Genomic DNA, 19,914 nt, shown 5'->3' with positions numbered 1-19,914 from the left:
GTGTCAGAGCACCAACTTCTACCCTTTCTCCTCCCACGCAGATGGTTGACATTTCAGGCCTGTGCCACTCCAGTGTTTGAAAGAGCCTGATGACAGAACATCCAGCAGGGTATTAGCTAGCCAATGCTCAGTCATGGAGATAGGCAGAGGTTTGAAGGTTGGAGGAGTCAGTCCTTCTGGTGACTGCTGGTGTTGTAATGAAACTAGTCCATGTCAGGAGACAGGTCACTGAGCATCATCCACTTTAGTCACATTGACATTTGTGGAGAGAACAGGGAGAGAGAAGTTCGTTAGGGCATAGCACACCTTCTCAGAACTTTAACTTAAGCTTTGATTAAGTTAATTATCTAAAGGAGAAAGCTGGGAATCGTATGAGGTGTCTGGTTTATAGTGGATCACTTCCCTAGTTTTCTGTTAAATCCTCTTATTTTCTATTCTATTTTGATGTAACGAGTGTTCTTGATTTAATTGAAGAGTTTTGTTGACCTAATATTTAGTACTATGTATTAGATCATCTATTATTTGACTGTGGTCTGTTTAGAACTGTCTATAGGACTGCTGTCTGACCATTGTACTGCAGAGGGGGATATGAGGATAACAATGCAGATGATGCCTCGCATGGCTGGACGTGTGTGATATGATATCATGGGGTTTGCTGCAGGCAAAGTGGCAAGTCAGTTTTTTTTATTTTTGTACTAGTTACGAGAGGAGTGTGTGTCTTGATTTCCATGCGTACGTGTGTGTCTGTGTTTCTGTCTGTGTCTGTGTGTGTACGTGGGTGTCTGTGCTTCTGTCTGTGTCTGTACGTGGGTGTCTGTGTCTGTATGTGTACGTGGGTGTCTGTGTCTATGTGTATTTGGGTGTCTGTGCTTCTGTCTGTCTGTATGTGTACATGGGTGTCTGTGTCTATGTGTATGTGGGTGTCTGTGCTTCTGTCTGTCTGTATGTGGGTGTCTGTGTCTATGTCTATGTGGGTGTCTGTGCTTCTGTCTGTGTCTATGTGTACGTGGGTGTCTGTGTCTATGTGTATGTGGGTATCTGTGTCTATGTGTATGTGGGTGCCTGTGCTTCTGTCTGTCTGTATGTGTACGTGGGTGTCTGTGTCTATGTGTACGTGGGTGTCTGTGTCTATGTGTATGTGGGTATCTGTGTCTATGTGTATGTGGGTGCCTGTGCTTCTGTCTGTCTGTATGTGTACGTGGGTGTCTGTGTCTATGTGTATGTGGGTGTCTGTGCTTCTGCCTGTCTGTATGTGGGTGTCTGTGTCTATGTGTATGTGGGTGTCTGTGCTTCTGTCTGTGTCTATGTGTACGTGGGTGTCTGTGTCTATGTGTACGTGTACGTGGGTGTCTGTGTCTATGTGTATGTGGGTATCTGTGTCTATGTGTATGTGGGTGCCTGTGCTTCTGTCTGTCTGTATGTGTACGTGGATGTCTGTGTCTACGTGTACGTGGGTGTCTGTGTCTATGTGTACGTGGGTGTCTGTGTCTATGTGTACGTGGGTGTAAGCACGTTTATTTGTATTGTGCTTTCTAAAATTATCCCATTCTCCTTTTGTATTTGTACAGTGTGATACTGTGTGACTCACGACTCTTAGAGACCTCTTTACTCTAATGATGCAGCAGTACACAGAGAGGGATACTTTCAGGATGGAATTAAACATGCTGTTCTGTACAAGGACAATGATGTTGCTGCCTTTTGAAAACCCTTCAGAAAATGCACAAAAACATTTTTGCTGTTGTCTGCTATTTTTGAGACCTCAGTCATTGGCTCAGTCATTGGCTCATCACAGTCCTTTTGTCTCTGTCCCCACAGGAAGCTGCACAGTGGAGGCGAGAAGGGACACGGCTGTGAGTTCTGTGGCAAACGCTTCATAGACAGTGTACGGCTCAGGATGCACATGCTCTCTCACTCAGGTAACACTGTCATATGATGATAATAACAGAGTAAATTCCATTCAGAATACCCCTGATAGAGCTGTACTGTTTTCACATGTACCTCTTCATTATGTCACACGTATATATATCTTAAAGGATCCATAGGAAAGAGTATTCCCCTCATTGTCTGTCTCCTATCTGTCTCCTGTCTGAGACTGTCTCTGCATGTGTCAGATCTTCAGTGTCTCTGTCTTCTCTTTTGTCTTCTCTCTGTGAATCTGTGTGTGTGTGTGTTTTCGGAGAGTCTGTCTGGCTCCTCGCCAGCGCTGTCCCTCTGAGTGATGACATCATCAGCTGCCGGCAGGCCTGGGTGTTCTGCCAGTGCTCCGAAGCGTGTGTGATGGCTCGCTCGCAGATGTGTGTCCAGGAACACACTGTACCCAAACGCCGACTTAATCAGACCTGACTGCTCTCCCAGCCACTTTATCCAAAATAGAGCAGGAGAAGGGGAGGAGAGTAGGCGGAGAGAGGGCTTAAAAATGAAACAAAAATATAAACAGAAACCCCACTCTGATGTAAGGAAGAATAGAAACAATGCTGCTATACCCTGGCTTTCCTCTCTTCTGATCTGTCTTTCCCCTCCTCTGATCCCTGTAAAAGTGATAGGAGATGACAGATGGCTGACAGATGACAGGTTCCCTTTCTCCAAACTGTGTTCATAAACTACCTGATCTCTCACAGTAGACACATTTTAATCCATGTTTGGAACTCTATGATCTGAATGATAGTTGCATCAGGTCACAACATACAGTAAGTATTCTGCTAGTTGGCAAACGGCTACTCTCCTTTACTCATCCTGTCTGCATCGGTATGACCTGGTGAGACATACTGGCTATAGTGTGTGTAATATAGGCCTGTTACACATCATTTAGATACTTTGATCTTTCATTACAAATAGATTTCTGAAACCTTCTTTCATCTAATTTGTATTCATGAACAAAATATACAGCCTCTGTATTGTACAAAAAGAAAGAGTTTGATCTTATTTCATTGTCATTGTGTTTTGCCGTATAGCCCATAGCAGCCTTTAGACCCTCTGTTGGTTGCTAAGGAGCCAGTGCGCCATAGCTCTAATGGGCTGATTTGGTATTCAGCTCGATGCTGGCTCGTATTTTGGTATGCCAGACAAAGTGTTTTGATGGAGGACTATTGCAGCCGCGTCTGGAGACAGTTTGATGGGTTATGGATGAGAGCACACTCCATGCCTTTGACAGCACAAGACAATGCACTATATTCTCTTCCTCCCTAATCACGCGCAATCTCCCAATATAACACACTGGACACACTGTCACAGAACATAACACACTGGACACACTGTCACAGAACACAACACACACACACACACAACATATAAATGTACTGTCCTTAAAATGCTTCTCTCAGCCAAGACAGCACTGCAGTACATCATCTACCTACATCTAGGAAAAGGCTACATAGTGTGCTGAAATGTTTTGTTTCCAAGATAAATGTCAAATATCTGAAATGAGGTGAAATCTGCGGATGAGGTGATTGTAGCTAGCTACAGCACTGGGACTAGTGCAGCTGTACAGGGAGGTGGGGAGAGTTGAAAGAGGACTACATTTAGGCTGTAGCGCTCCCAGTTTCCAAAGCTTGTGGGCGTTTTAATTAGTCATTTTAACTTCATTTAAAGCCAGCTGAGCAGAAAATAGATCAGTGAAAGAGCCCTGGGCCAGTATGGATCTGAAACCGATTTACATTTCACCACTAGCCAGCCCACATCCAAACAGCTGGGAGTGTGTGTGTGTGTGTGTGTGTGTGTGTGTGTGTGTGTGTGTGTGTGTGTGTGTGTGTGTGTGTGTGTGTGTGTGTGTGTGTGTGTGTGTGTGTGTGTGTGTGTGTGTGTGTGTGTGTGTGTGTGTGTGTGTGTGTGTGTACAGAATCACCACTTGTCAGAGCAACTGGCATCTCCTATAGCTGAGTGGTGTCAGTGCCCTTGTCTTCCCTGATCTCTTCATAGGAAAAGACAAGGGCATTCCAAAGGTGAGCAGGGTGCTGTGTTTTACTGAGGGAGATGGCTAGGGAGTGTTTTTGATAAAGGCATGTGCCGCAGGCTCAGATTGTCTGCTGTGCACAGAACACCCAGTCCTTCTGTGTCAACTCAGGCAGACAGGCTGTGCACTGTTCAGAGCCTGATAACAGGGTAAATACAACTCTTTAGCTCAGCTCCTCACTGTGAAATAGAGAGGCCATGGAACACTGTCTGGTGCCATTGTTTGGCCAGAGTTGTGTTTTTTCCAATGGGTTCTGGTCTTTTTTACTCTGTGTGACTCATAATGTAACTGTAAACAACCAAAGTGTATACAGAGGAGGATGGTTACTTAGTGACCTTTAAATAGAGCATTGCATTGGCTCAAGGTTTGAAATGGGTTTTAATCCAACAGCTTTCTCACCTTTTAAAAATTTGGTTTGATTCGGAAGTAAAAGTGGAGCTTTTATAGCCATCTGAGATTCAGATGCTCATTGGTTGCCATAACCATGAATCCCATCCATCAAATTCAGTTGCACCCTCTACAGCATGATCATAAGTATTTTGTACAAATTGCTGATTGTTTTCTCATACTGTATACATGAATGTTTACATCTCACAAAAGAATGTACACCATATGTTGAGTGTTTGATGATGACACATGACTGAGATGTCCCCCTGCAGCTGGAGCTGAGGCCCTGGTGTGTGATCAGTGTGGAGCTACATTCTCTGCTGAAGACGCTCTGGAGGCCCACAGACAGACACACACAGGTACTGTACGACAGACACACGGACACACGCACACAGGTACTGTCTGACAGACACAGACACACACAGACAAACATAGCTCACGGTTGAAAACGTACAGGTACCCAATGACTCACAAACACTCATTCACTACCCTTAAACAAGCAGGCTACAATTGACAAGACACCGTTTGAGGTCTGCATATGTAATGTATTCTGTCTGTCTTGCTGCTTATTCAAAAAAAGGTGTTTAATAAATATATGACTATGGGGATTAACATCCTTGTTATTGTGCTGGCAGGGTTAAACTGTCCCTGTCATGTTGCTCCATAATTTATCAGCGGCTAGCGAGGACAGGAAGGCCCTCTCAGATATCACCAACTAATATCTCCTGGTGTCCCGTGTGGGTGCATGCCTATTTACCACAGTGCTGGCAAGCCTGACACGCCAGGCAAGCCTAGGCCACACTGCAAGTACATGACAGTGTCATAGATATGCCATGCATCTAGGCTATGGGCGTGATGAGCCCAGAGGGTTGTTACTCTATGGCTCTGACTCACGTCAACAACTTGGATCAACACATTTTGTTTGGGAATGATCTCATGGTGATAGATTCTATTTATCCTCTCTAGCTCAGAAGATAATGGACATCAGTTCCTGGGAACTATTCTGAAACCCAATTGTTTTAATTAGCGAGACACTCCTCTAATCAGGTGACTGGGTATCTCCTATCGAAGTTACACAAATGAGGTTGAAAGAAAAACTGCCTATGTTTGTCTTCCTTCCAAATATTCAGACCCTCTCCCAGTGCCTGAATCCCAGTCATTACAGTATCTAAATTAAACTTTACCTTTAATCATCTTAGACAAATCCTACAGTCGATCCACAATGAGTGTCAGAATCCACACCTTTTCTGCTACTGTCAGAGAAAGCTGATAACCCGCTCTGAAGCATTGGCATGTAACTGTAACTCCAGGTGCCACACACAATATGAATAGTTAATGCCTGTGGGCATGGAGGGGTGTTAACGATGCCTAAAGTTTCTACCTCCTCTCCTTCAGGTTGTAAACATCCAGGGGTCAGTTATCGGCTTGGCAGCGTATCTAGTGCAGGGTACAGGATGGCATTACACACTCATTTTGTCATGATCTCAACTTGGTCTAGTGTGATAAATGACCCTCTTACTGCCACTTTGTATACTTCGTGCTCTGACCAGAATGGTATGATTTTTTTGGAGCTGTTTGGTGGTTTTAGGGAATTCAGCTACTGTACACATTCTCTTTTAGATTATGCATTCACTGTATGTTCTTATACTTTCAACACAAGCGAAAAAGTGTGACAGGTCTTCTGCACTCAAAAAGATATCACATAAAGCTTATTTCTTTAAAACAATATATATTCTTACTGCATCAGGATAGCATAAACAGACGTTTCTGCTTATTTGCCTTCTTCAGTGTGTAACTTAAACACTGAAGAAGGATTCACTGGTTTAACGCACCAATCAAACTTGAAGTGCGCTATGGTCCTCTTTTGATTATACTTTCAACACATCCTAGGTTTATAACCTTTGAGATCACTGGCTGAATGAATCTTGTTACCATGGCTTTGTATATCCCCATGTCCAAGCTGTATCACATCCGGCCGTGATTGGGAGTCCCATAGGGACAACCCAGCGTCATCTGGGTTAGGCCGGGGCAGGCCGTCATTGTAAATAAGAATTTGTTCTTAACTTGCCTAGTTATATAAAATAAAATAAAAAATACATGTGACAGTATGCCAGGAAGCCAAACAGACATTATCACAGGTCAGACCTTAGCAGCCATAGCCCTTTAGTTTACTGATCTATTCTCCTCAAGAAGGAAAACACCCCTACCTGACAAAGACCTGGTTGGCTCTCATATCAATCACGCTATAGGGACTGCACTGCAGAGCCTAGCTTATTTCCAGTCAGTGAGAGTGTGTTTTGGCAATGTGAATGTCAGAGGTGAGTGGCTGTGGGTTGGCATTAAGGGGCTGGTTTAGGGGGGAGTTCCTGAGGGCATTGGTTGGAAGGGTTGGTGGCATTGGATGCCAGGACTCCCAGGAAAACAACATCATGTGGTGCTGTTTACTCCATCTCCGCCACAGCCCTCTCTGTCACAGTTGCCGTCTGCTTTGCCTCTGACCTACTTGTGAGTGCCCAAAATAAAATAATGGAACTGTCTCAAACTCTCAAGCAACAATGACCTTATTTCATTAGACCATGTTAGCTAGGTTCTCTGTGGTATCATCTTGTTTGAACAGTTTTGGAAAATGTAAGCAAATCATAGAGCGTAGTAATGGACTGGACATGGTGCAGAACATAGTGGCTAACCATTCTGCCACCTTGCCTGCAGGAGAAGGCCCTAAGAGTGCTGTCTTTGTGTGTTCTTACAAACAGCTGCCCTTATCCTACACATAAACACTTCCTGTACTGAATGTCCACAGTACACATAACCCCTATTAAACAGAGAACACATCCTACTCCATCACACTTTCTTGTACATTCAATACTGCCTAAGTGCATAGCATAGCCACTTCTCAATGAAATAGACCTCATCTAATTGCGCAATAATTATTGTGCAAGCTGCATTCACAATAATAAATATGCAATCGGTTGAAATGTATACCACCATTCCACTTATAAATAGCTAATCATTGGTACAGATCTTCAAGTACTGAGTCATACTGTACTCTACTTACACCCCAGTCTATTTTGCTGGCCTCTAGCTACAAAGTACACACTGCCTAGTGCTAGTCCAGTCATTCAGGCCCTGTAGGCTTCTACTCTGTCTTCATGTACTTCATAGTGAATGCTATTGGCAAAATATGCTAATCATCCAGATTGGAGACAGCAGGTGACCTCAATGAAACGGGCCATGGAAGATGGAAGGGTGGTTAAACACGAGCAACGTATCTCTTGTTGCATTAATTATTGAGCTGGTTGTTCTTCACTAGATTAGCGGTCTGCTGATCAGTGGCTGGCCTACCTGGGATCATCTGAGGTTCTGTATGGTTACTGTCTGTCTCTAGACTTATCATAACATATAGTCTACAGGGACGCAGTCTGAACCCAGTGTGCAAAATTGGTTGAAAGACATATTTCCTATGTCTTTTCACAGTCTTTTCAATGTCTTTTCAACCAAAAATACGTATTTTCAAAATATTTTACTCGTAGGGAAGGCATTGGGTCATATACGGTCTGGTGCTCATTGCTCAATGTAATGTACATAGTGTATATGTGTAACTGGGTCACAGGGGCAGCTAGTGAGTGAACATGCTGAGGTGAGCCATATTAGGAGTTTTACTCATAGCGCCTTGATGTTGAGCCAATCAGTTATAACTCCTTTCAGCAAATCTGACTTAACCCAATAAGCTCTTTAAAGAGTGTGACATAGTACTTTCAACGATCTTAAGAAAATTAGTTTAAACTCTTTAGCTTCATAGATCAGTATTTCCCAGAGCCACTGTGTAGGTTGAGCAAAACAGCTCTTTAACTATTCATACCTTCTTTTGTATACTGGTTTAAAGGAGCAGTCCATGGTTGCTTTGTAGTGTAGTTATGGTGAGACCTGCACAGAAACGTGCTGTTAACACAGACCAATGAGATTAGATGGAGATCTGTGGTGAACTAAACCTAAAGAGGGTTAACATTACAGAGATCTGTATAAACATTATGCAATCCCTTGTTCAATTTGCAGTGGGGTTACTGTGAGATTCACAGCGTGGGGAAACTTTTGTTAGTCTTTAGAAAAGGAACAGGCTTTGCTTATTTGTGAATGGAGGGATTAGTTTGAACACTTCACCCCAAGGAGGGCCATGATCCAATCTGGTTGCCTAGAGACATGTTTTTGTCTGTTGAGCCACTTCCTCTGTGTTCCCTGCCTTAGTTGGACTATTGAGAGGCTGTTATGTAAATGCTCCCATGTCATGTTCTGATCTGATGTCTGATCTGATAAACGGTTGACGTTTAATTGAACTATCAGGCTGAACTTCCTGGCTAGAATATTTTTATGAAATGTCTTGTTTCTTGGCACCTCTTTTAATTGGAACATAGGAACTCTGGAATGATTTTAGTTCTGTATACACTGTCTGTCTAAAGTTTACTGAGAGAAACTATACTGAAGTTAAATAATCTTTCTCTGTGGAATGTCTGCAAGGCCCCTCCTCTGTGTGACTCAATAGATGCACAATGCTCAGTCAGCCATCCAGCCTTTGAGGAATACCATTGATTACATGGTATTTACCACATTGAGGACCTAGGGTCAAGAGGTCAGAAGACCAAATCCCATTCCCTTTGTCTGGTTAAGGGTGAGAAAGCAGGGGGCAGTGGGAGCAGTGGCATGCCTACTGGAGATTGTGTTTTCTCACAGAAAGGCTGCTCTGCACTTAGGAGCAAAGCCTACTGGAAAAAAGGTGCTGTGAAAGCAAGTGTTTAGGTGTGAAAGTTAACAGAGTGCAATGGTGCAGGTAGTCATCAAACTAATGAATGTCAGCATAGATACATACTGTATGTGCTGCACCTCTGACTCTGTCACTTTTATCTACTGCTTTTATTTGAGGGACTATTTGTATTAGTGCTTCTGTTATTTTCTTTCAATTAAGTTGAGTTGTTTCTGGTAACTACTCTATTACTCAAGGAGTTGTCACTGTGGAGGTGGGACTGAGATCATTGTTAAGCGAGAACTTTTGTTTTGACAGTTTCACATTATTTTCATGGCAGTGGGATGAGAGGGTATTGACTGAGCATCTGAGTGTCTAGAAGCAGGACATGACAAGTAGAACAAGAATGAATCCATACTGTTTAATGGTTTAGTGCTCAAAATAGGCAGAATGCAGACAAATGGGAATGGTCATTAAATGGTCATTTCAAGAATGAATGAATGAGAAGAGCTGAGGAATGATCCTGAGTGAGAACATTTTCTGAGGAAAATCATACAGAACTAAAGTAACTCATGGTGCTGTATCATTTGAGGTCCTATCCAGCATGTTGGAGGCTAGAGGGAGTAGAAGAGTAGAGAGCACGCCCCCTGCTGACGCATGGAGATTGAACACATTTCTCTTAGATGATTCACCATTTAGTACCACCGGCCTTTTTTACTTTTCAGGATACATGTTCATTTAGCCCAGATTGTTGGTGCATTCCAGCCAAGAGGTAGCTCTGCTTCTTTAGAAAAAAATCTGAAACTAAAGAAAGTAGATAGTCAGCTGGACAGTGAGACATAACAGAGAAGCTTTCCTGTCTAGTCAGGGTTGGGGGCGGTACAGGGAAGATCTTTTGTCCATCGGTAAAACATTGTGGTCTGTGGGTGAGAAAAGCCCTGATCATTAGGCTACTACACAAAGCCTGGAAGTGTAGGAGTTGCATGAAGAGCCTATGACTAATGGATCTGGCCATTGAGGGTCCGAACCACATTGTGTTTCTATTGTGAAGATAGATGGCCACTGGAATAAAGCTAGTGAACAGGTGCAGTGCATTCCAGTAGGCCCTCTTTCTGCTGCATTGTGTGGAGTGGAGAACATCTCTCATCTTCTCTCTTCTTTGTTATTGAGTAGAAGTAATGCTAAATTCTCCTAGTGCCGTTTAGGGCAAACCACAGCAAGCTCATAGCCTACTTTAATTCCATCAAGTCCCATGATCAATATCTAATAACGAGAGAGAAAAGAAAAATAACACAGATGCATGTAATCTTAGAAATATTCTGAATATTAGTGACACATTTTATCCTATAAATGAGACCTAATGTAAGCTAGGACTTTCACGTTGTGTATTCCCAGTCATTTGTGAAGAGGACCACGTGTAATGTGAGGCACTGACTGACTCACTCAGAGTAGGTTATGTAATGGTTCAATAAGTGAAATGTATCTGGGAGTAATCATGACTAAAATAAAATAAAGATTTTGGCATGTGGATTGCAGGAAAATGGTAAACAATAGAGAGGTACTATGATTTATTGCTGAAATTGTTGGAATTATTGACTATAAATATCCTTGTCTGTTAACTTGATTGAACTCCAAACACTGTCTGACAATCTCCTGTATTAGTGTGAGTGTGCTGTATCTCTTTCCTGTACTAATTCCAATTTAATTGCCAGTTGCCTCAAGGCACTTCAATAACAGTAACAAATGATTTGATTTAGTGGACCTCATCAGACTGCATTTTAAATGCAACTCAGCAACCCCACTTGAATTCCAATGAAACGCTGGCATAGCCTCCTGTTTACTAATGATCCACCGCTGGAGATGTCTGATTGAATCCCAGTCGTGAGCGATGGGACCTGCGTTGTAAATGATCCTCAAACCGAGCAAACAGAAATACCGACCTCATAACCTAACATTAACCACCTCTCTGCAAGACTCGTACATTATTATCAGTGGAATTGATTACCCAATGAACTGATCATTCAGTCCTACGTCACATTTGGATTTTCATGAAAGGGATAAGCAAAGGGGTCATTGAATAGTGTTAAGAACAAGTAAGAACCCTGTATAATGTTTGTGAGTGTATTTAATGGTGGTTCTTCACAGATCCTGTGTGAGTAAAACTAGCCTGTGTTTCCCTATCTGTATTCCACTCCACTCTCAGTGCAACAGGAGAGCAGCCCCAAAGTGATGCCAGGTCACACACAGGATTAAAAGGATTGTGTTTTTCCTGCAGTCCTGCCTTTAATGGCTTGATATCACTACTTAACATTCAGCACATAGCTCATAGTGGAGGCATCGTTCAGGGTGGAGCTTCTATCAGCCTCTCTGTAAACAGACACAGAGGACTTCAGAGGCTGCTTGAACACAGGCTTGATGGGGATTGAGGAGAATAATTCCGCTTTTAACATCCTATAAGGAGAAGGCATTGATTATGTGATTGACAGTTCCAACATCCTGTGTATTGTGTTAAAAAAAGATCTCGAAAAGACCATGACTTCCAAGTCAACGTCAATCAGAAAAGTGTATAAAGTCAAACTGAATGTATTTCACGCCTGTCAAGGGGGTTAGTTTAGGAAGAAACACTTTGCTCTTTGAAAGAAGTGTTCTCCTCAGAACACTCAGGCTCAGGCTCAGAGTTGAGTGATCCAGTTTCCCCACTGAGTGTATGTTTGGTCCTGAAATAACTGTCTGTGTCTCTGTGTGGTCTCCAGGGACAGACATGGCAGTGTTCTGTCTGCTGTGTGCCAAGCGGTTCCAGACCCAGAAGGCTCTGCAGCAGCACATGGAGGTCCATGCAGGGATGCACAGCTACGTCTGCAGCCACTGTGACCACACCTTCCCCAGCCACACCACCCTCAAACGCCACCTGCGCTCACACACAGGTAAGGACTGCATCTAAGTTCTATGTCATCTTCGTCATCATCACCACCACCACTGTTTTCATCATCATCATCATCACTGTCATATCCGTCAACATCATCGCCTACACTAACACACAATCCAAAGCTGCAATGAGATCAATTCCTATAAACCATAAACCTCAAGCCTTCAATCTTTAAATAACTTGAACTACTACTTCTCTCTTGGCAGTAGACTGAAGTAGCATGAGACCAGAGTTTTTTTTATTTCAGTCTACAGTCAGTTTCACTTAATTTATCATGTTTATGTTCACTTAAGGTTAATAAACTCCGCTATGATTCACTTTCCTGATGACAGCAATGCTTCGTTATGGCCAGTCTTATGTTTGAGGCTATTTTATCCAGTTTGTCTGTTTATGTTCTTAGACACAGCCTTCTAGGCCCCTGCCATTAATGCCTGTCAGTTCTACTGCAGTTCTCCCCAAATGACAGGGCAAACCAAAATAAATATCTACAGAACAGCAAATGTCTGTGTTTTTCTCAGAGAGAGACTACCAAAGATAATTATTCCAAAGCTAAACAGCAAATGCTCTGAAAAACAACAGAAACCTGGAAACACCATCCAACCTGGAATTGAGTGAGTAATGTTTAGTCTGAAGCTATATTTCATTTCCAAAAGCCAAGGAGATGATACATTACATTATTTTATGAGGACTCTGAATGCCAAGTTAAGGCTACCAAGCTTGATACAACTTCAATTAGCACTGACGTGTCAAGTGAGAGGTATCAAAGCCCTTTAGCCCAACAATGGCAGGAGAGTCGCGCAGTCTACTCCAACCAAATGGAGAGGCCTTAGAAGCTGCCTCCCGCTGTTCAGAGGTAATTAAAATATAGTACCCTGTTTATGTAAAGAATGATAAGACACGAAAAGAGCACAAAATGAAGTTCCTTATGGAAAATCAAGAGACACTTTTTGCTGACTGTTATAAAAATGGGAACATCAGCAACCTCATTTTCCACACAGACCATCCCCTGGCATGGCACAGGGCTATATTAGCACACTACCCCTCTGTTAAGAGGGGGGTGTTAACGAGGGGTGGAAACTCAGGATACTAGACAACGAGGACTCTGAGTCAGCTAATATACATCTCTATAAGTCTGGAACTGTATTGTACAGGGCAACCCCAAACAGTTTCAGCTGGACTTTCACCTAATCAAAGAATTAGCTCAGCAGGAGAAGCTCTCCCTTGAGAAGATACCCCCACCCCGAGCAGGTCAGACCAGACCTCTTCATTATATAACCCCACAGACAGGCAACCCCAAGCAGAAAGTCAACCTCCCAGCACAGAGTACTACTCCTTCATTGAAATGAATGATAAATTCACCCAGCTGAAAAATGAGAAGAAAAAAAAATCCAGAAATCACAATCTGAATTCATTTGCAAATGATGGTGGAAAATAAGTATTTGGTCACCTACAAACAAGCAAGATTTCTGGCTCTCACAGAACTGTAACTTCTTCTTTAAGAGGCTCCTCTGTTCTCCACTCGTTACCTGTATTAATGACACCTGTTTGAACTTGTTATCAGTATAAAAGACACCTGTCCACAACCTCAAACAGTCACACTCCAAACTCCACTATGGCCAAGACCAAAGAGCTGTCAAAGGACACCAGAAACAAAATTGTAGACCTGCACCAGGCTGGGAAGACTGAATCTGCAATAGGTAAGCAGCTTGGTTTGAAGAAAAAAACTGGTCAGGCAGGTGAAGCTGGAACAGCAGGTGATTACACTCCAGTCAGCACAGACCCAAACAACAGTCCAGCACAACAACACCCCCTTAACCAGACCCGGAGAGCTGGAGGTGGACGGAGACATATCTGCACTCTGGACTGTAGTGAGACAACTTCAACAGGAGAAAAAGCAGGAGAAGAACAGAGCACTAGAGGAGAGGATCAGACTGCTGGATGAGAGGGTGAGGGTGATGGCAGGTGACAGAGAACAACCCACTGGAGAGGTGGCCACCCCCACAGAGAAGCCAGCAGAACAGCCCACCTCAGATCCCGACAAAACTCTCGACACCACAGCTGAACATTCCACTTTCCCCAATGCACAAGTGGTTATATCCACCCTGCTACCACGAAAAGACTTCCACCATGCTACCATACAGCGGGTAAACGCAAGTATTTCCCGTGACTGTGCCTCAAAACCAAATGTTTACCTGGCCCACCACTCCACCCTGGACTTGAACAGCCTTTATGACCAGGTCCACCTATACAAGGCTGCAGTGCCCACCTTTGCCGGACACTAAAGGACAACGCTCTCAAACACAGCCCCAACACTTCACACAGGAGCAACAGATCAATAGACACAACGCCCAGACCAGGGAGACACTCTCCCAGACCTGCGGGACCCCCCTCCCCCGGATCTACTCATAGAAGACCCACACCTACATCCAGACCACAACACCATCAGCCACATCCACACCCCCACCCCAACCAATCAACAACCCCCCTAGTCAACCATGCCTACACCCCATTTAGGCCCCCTCAGATCAGACCTATGCACCTCCTGCCCACCCCATGCACTCCACACCCGCAAAGAGGGCCTCAACATGGAAGTCACACATACAGTGGGGCAAAAAAGTATTTAGTCAGCCACCAATTGTGCAAGTTCTCCCACTTAAAAAGATGAGAGAGGCCTGTAATTTTAATCATAGGTACACTTCAACTATGACAGACAAAATGAGAGAAAACAATTCAGAAAATCACATTGTAGGATTTTTAATGAATTTATTTGCAAATTATGGTGGAAAATAAGTATTTGGTCACCTACAAACAAGCAAGATTTCTGGCTCTCACAGACCTGTAACTTCTTCTTTAAGAGGCTCCTCTGTCCTCCACTCGTTACCTGTATTAATGGCACCTGTTTGAACTTGTTATCAGTATAAAATACACCTGTCCACAACCTCAAACAGTCACACTCCAAACTCCACTATGGCCAAGACCAAAAAGCTGTCAAAGGACACCAGAAACAAAATTTTAGACCTGCACCAGGCTGGGAAGACTGAATCTGCAATAGGTAAGCAGCTTGGTTTGAAGAAATCAACTGCGGGAGCAATTATTAGGAAATGGAAGACATACAAGACCACTGATAATCTCCCTCGATCTGGGGCTCCACGCAAGATCTCACCCCGTGGGGTCAAAATGATCACCAGAACGGTGAGCAAAAATCCCAGAACCACACGGGGGGACCTAGTGAATGACCTGCAGAGAGCTGGGACCAAAGTAACAAAGCCTACCATCAGTAACACACTACATCGCCAGGGACTCAAATCCTGCAGTGCCAGACGTGTCCCCCTGCTTAAGCCAGTACATGTCCAGGCCCGTCTGAAGTTTGCTAGAGTGCATTTGGATGATCCAGAAGAAGATTGTGAGAATGTCATATGGTCAGATGAAACCAAAATATAACTTTTTGGTAAAAACTCAACTCGTTGTGTTTGGAGGACAAAGAATGCTGAGTTGCATCCAAAGAATACCATACCTACTGTGAAGCATGGGGGTGGAAACATCATGCTTTGAGGCTGCTAGGCCACTCCAGGACCTTGAAATGCTTCTTACGAAGCCTCTCCTTCGTTGCCCGGGCGGTGTGTTTGGGATCATTGTCATGCTGAAAGACCCAGCCACGTTTCATCTTCAATGCCCTTGCTGATGGAAGGAGGTTTTCACTCAAAATCTCACGATACATGGCCCCATTCATTCTTTCCTTTACACGGATCAGTCGTCTTGGTCCCTTTGCAGAAAAACAACCTCAAAGCATGATGTTTCCACCCCCATGCTTCACAGTAGGTATGGTGTTCTTTGGATCCAACTCAGCATTCTTTGTCCTCCAAACACGACGAGTTGAGTTTTTAACAAAAAGTTATATATTTTGGTTTCATCTGACCATATGACATTCTCCCAATCTCCTTCTGGATCATCCAAATGCTCTCTAGCAAACTTCAGACAGGCCTGGACATGTACTGGCTTAAGCAGGGGGACACATCTGGCTGCAGTATTTGAGTCCCTGGCGGCGTAGTGTGTTACTAATGGTAGGCTTTGTTACTTTGGTCCCAGCTCTCTGCAGGTCATTCACTAGGTCCCCCCGTGTGGTTCTGGGATTTTTGCTCACCGTTCTGGTGATCATTTTGACCCCACGGGGTGAGATCTTGCGTGGAGCCCCAGATCGAGGGAGATTATCAGTGGTCTTGTATGTCTTCCATTTCCTAATAATTGCTCCCACAGTTAATAGCTTCAAACCAAGCAGCTTACTGAAAAAGCGTGTGCGAGCAAGGAGGCCTAGAAACCTGAATCACTGAATCACCTGAATACACCAGCTTTGTCAGGAGGAATGAGCCAAAATTCACTAAACTTATTGTGGGAAGCTTGTGGAAGGCTACCCGAAACGTTTGACCCAAGTTAAACAATTTAAAGGCAATGCTACCAAATACTAATTGAGTGTGTGTAAACTTCTGAGCCACTGGGAATGTGATGAAAAAAATAAAAGCTGAAATAAATCATTCTCTCTCCTATTATTCTGACATTTCACATTCTTAAAATAAAGTGGTGATCCTAACTGACCTAAGCCAGGGAATTTTTACTAGGATTAAATGTCAGGAATTGTGAAAAACTGAGTTAGAAAACTACAGTATATTGCTAAGGTGTATGTAAACTTCCGACTTCAACTGTATACAGTGGGGCAAAAAAAGTATTTAGTCAGCCACCAATTGTGCAAGTTCTCCCACTTAAAAAGATGAGAGGCCTGTAATTTTCATCATAGGTACACTTCAACTATGACAGACAAAATGAGAATAAATAAATCCAGAAAATCACATTGTAGGATTTTTAATGAATTTATTTGCAAATTATGGTGGAAAATAAGTATTTGGTCACCTACAAACAAGCAAGATTTCTGGCTCTCACAGACCTGTAACTTCTTCTTTAAGAGGCTCCTCTGTCCTCCACTCGTTACCTGTATTAATGGCACCTGTTTGAACTTGTTATCAGTATAAAAGACACCTGTCCACAACCTCAAACAGTCACACTCCAAACTCCACTATGGCCAAGACCAAAGAGCTGTCAAAGGACACCTGAAACAAAACTGTAGACCTGCACCAGGCTGGGAAGACTGAATCTGCAATAGGCAGTTCTGCCCACAAATTTTCTATAGGTTTGAGGTCAGAGCTTTGTGATGGCCACTTCATTACCTTGACTTTGTTGTCCTTCAGCCAATTTTGCCACAACTTTGGAAGTATGCTTGGGGTCATTGTCCATTTGGAAAACCCATTTGCGACCAAGCTTTAACTTCCTGACTGATGTCTTGAGATGTTGCTTCAATATATCCACATAATTTTCTCTCCTCATGATGCCATCTATTTTGTGATGTGCACCAGTCCCTCCTGCAGCAAAGCACCCCCACAACATGATGCTGCCACCCACGTTCTTCACGGTTGGGATGGTATTCCTCGGCTTGCAAGCCTCCCCCTTTTTCCTCCAAACATAATGATGGTCATTATGGCCAAACAGTTCTATTTTTGTTTCATCAGACCAGAGGACTATCTATTTCTCCAAAAAGTACGATCTTTGTCCCCATGTGCAGTTGAAAACTGTAGCTTTTTCATGGCGGTTTTGGAGCAGTGGCTTCTTCCTTGCTGAGCGGCCTTTCACGTTATGTCGATATAGGTCTCGTTTTACTGTGGATATAGATACTTTTGTATCTGTTTCCTCCAGCATCTTCACAAGGTCCTTTGCTGTTGTTGTGGGATTGATTTGCACATTATGCACCAATGTACATTCATCTCTAGGAGACAGAACGCGCCTCCTTCCTGAGCGGTATGACAGCTGTGTGGTCCCATGGTCTTTATACTTGCGTACTATTGTTTGTACAGATGAACGTGGTACCTTCAGGCATTTGGAAATTGCTCCCAAGGATGAACCAGACTTGTGGAGGTCTACATTTTTTTTCTGATGTCTTAGCTGATTTCTTTTGATTTTCACATGATGTCAAGCAAAGAGGCACTGAGTTTGAAAGTAGGCCTTGAGATACATCCACAGGTACACCTTCAATTGACTCAAATGATGTTAATTATCAGAAGCTTATAAACCATGACATCATTTTCTGGAATTTTCCAAGCTGTTTAAAGGCACAGTCAACTTAGTGTATGTAAACTTCTGACCCACTGGAATTGTGATACAGTGAATTATAAGTGAAATAATCTGTCTGTAAACAAGTGTTGGAACAATGACTTTTGTCATGCACAAAATAGATGTCCTAACCGACTTGTCAAAACTATAGTTTGTTAACAAGAAATTTGTGGAGTGGTTGAAAAACAGGTTTTAATTACTCCAACCTAAGTGTATGTAAACTTCCGACTTCAACTGTACATTATATGACATTTGTAATGTCTTTATTCTTTTGGAACTTCTGTGAGTGTAATGTTTACTGTTCATTTTTTTTGTTTTTTCACTTTTGTATATTATCTACTTCACCTGCTTTGGCAATGTTAACATATGTTTCCCATGCCAATAAAGCCCTTGAATTGAATTGAATTGAATTGAGAGAGAGAGAGAGACCACTTTTTCTGATCACATCTAAATTGAACAAAAACATAATTGATTAGTGGAGTTTGGCCATCATTGTGTATCTTGTCTATACCACAGTCTTCTTGGAAGTATCATTGGGTACATGTCATGTGTCTGATGAGCAGTGCAGTGTACTGTCCCACTTGGCTGTTGCTGAGGACTCTGAGCTAATGAGACACATAGGTCATTGCAGATGACTCAAAGCCACAGCCTCAGAGAGAAATGGATAAACTATGGAAAGACCCACATGTCTGGAGGACTTCTATGTCCTCACAATATTATCTACAGTATATTATATTATTATTATTATTAAATATAGTATATTATATTATTATTATTAAATACAGTATATTATTATTGTTAAATACAGTATATTATATTATTATTATTAAATACAGTATATTATATTATTATTATTAAATACAGTATATTATATTATTATTATTATTAAATATAGTATATTATATTATTATTATTAAATACAGTGTATTATATTATTTATATTAAATATAGTATATTATATTATTATTATTATTATTAAATACAGTATATTATTATTGTTAAATACAGTATATTATATTATTATTATTAAATACAGTATATTATATTATTATTATTATTGTTAAATACAGTATATTATTATATTATTATTAAATACAGTATATTATATTATTATTATTAAATACAGTATATTATTATTATTAAATACAGTATATTATATTATTATTATTAAATACAGTATATTATTATTATTAAATACAGTATATTATATTATTATTGTTAAATACAGTATATTATATTATTATTATTAAATACAGTATATTATATTATTATTATTAAATATAGTATATTATATTATTATTATTAAATACAGTATATTATATTATTATTGTTAAATACAGTATATTATATTATTATTATTAAATACAGTATATTATATTATTATTATTAAATACAGTATATTATTATTATTATTATTAAATACAGTATATTATTATTGTTAAATACAGTATATTATATTATTATTATTAAATACAGTATATTATATTATTATTATTATTGTTAAATACAGTATATTATTATATTATTATTAAATACAGTATATTATATTATTATTATTAAATACAGTATATTATTATTATTAAATACAGTATATTATATTATTATTGTTAAATACAGTATATTATATTATTATTATTAAATACAGTATATTATATTATTATTATTAAATACAGTATATTATTATTATTATTATTAAATACAGTATATTATTATTATTAAATACAGTATATTATATTATTATTGTTAAATACAGTATATTATATT

General features: G+C 41.2%; 1 protein-coding gene across 1 annotated transcript in view; it reads left to right on the top strand.

The window, feature by feature from the left end:
• The window catches only part of LOC101268962 (zinc finger and BTB domain-containing protein 16-A), a 30,194-nt gene that overhangs the window by 5,127 nt on the left and 5,153 nt on the right, over positions 1-19,914 (top strand). The window contains exons 3-5 of the mRNA XM_021582628.2: positions 1,816-1,916; positions 4,609-4,695; positions 11,825-11,995. Of these exons, the coding sequence (XP_021438303.2) occupies positions 1,816-1,916; positions 4,609-4,695; positions 11,825-11,995 (359 nt within the window). The remainder of the gene's footprint in view (positions 1-1,815; positions 1,917-4,608; positions 4,696-11,824; positions 11,996-19,914) is intronic.

This window comes from Oncorhynchus mykiss, chromosome 24 (assembly GCF_013265735.2).
Source record: "Oncorhynchus mykiss isolate Arlee chromosome 24, USDA_OmykA_1.1, whole genome shotgun sequence".
Taxonomy (NCBI): Eukaryota; Metazoa; Chordata; class Actinopteri; order Salmoniformes; family Salmonidae; genus Oncorhynchus; species Oncorhynchus mykiss.
The sequence above is the reverse complement of the archived record's forward strand: the minus strand, read 5'-3'. Positions and strand labels throughout refer to the sequence as shown.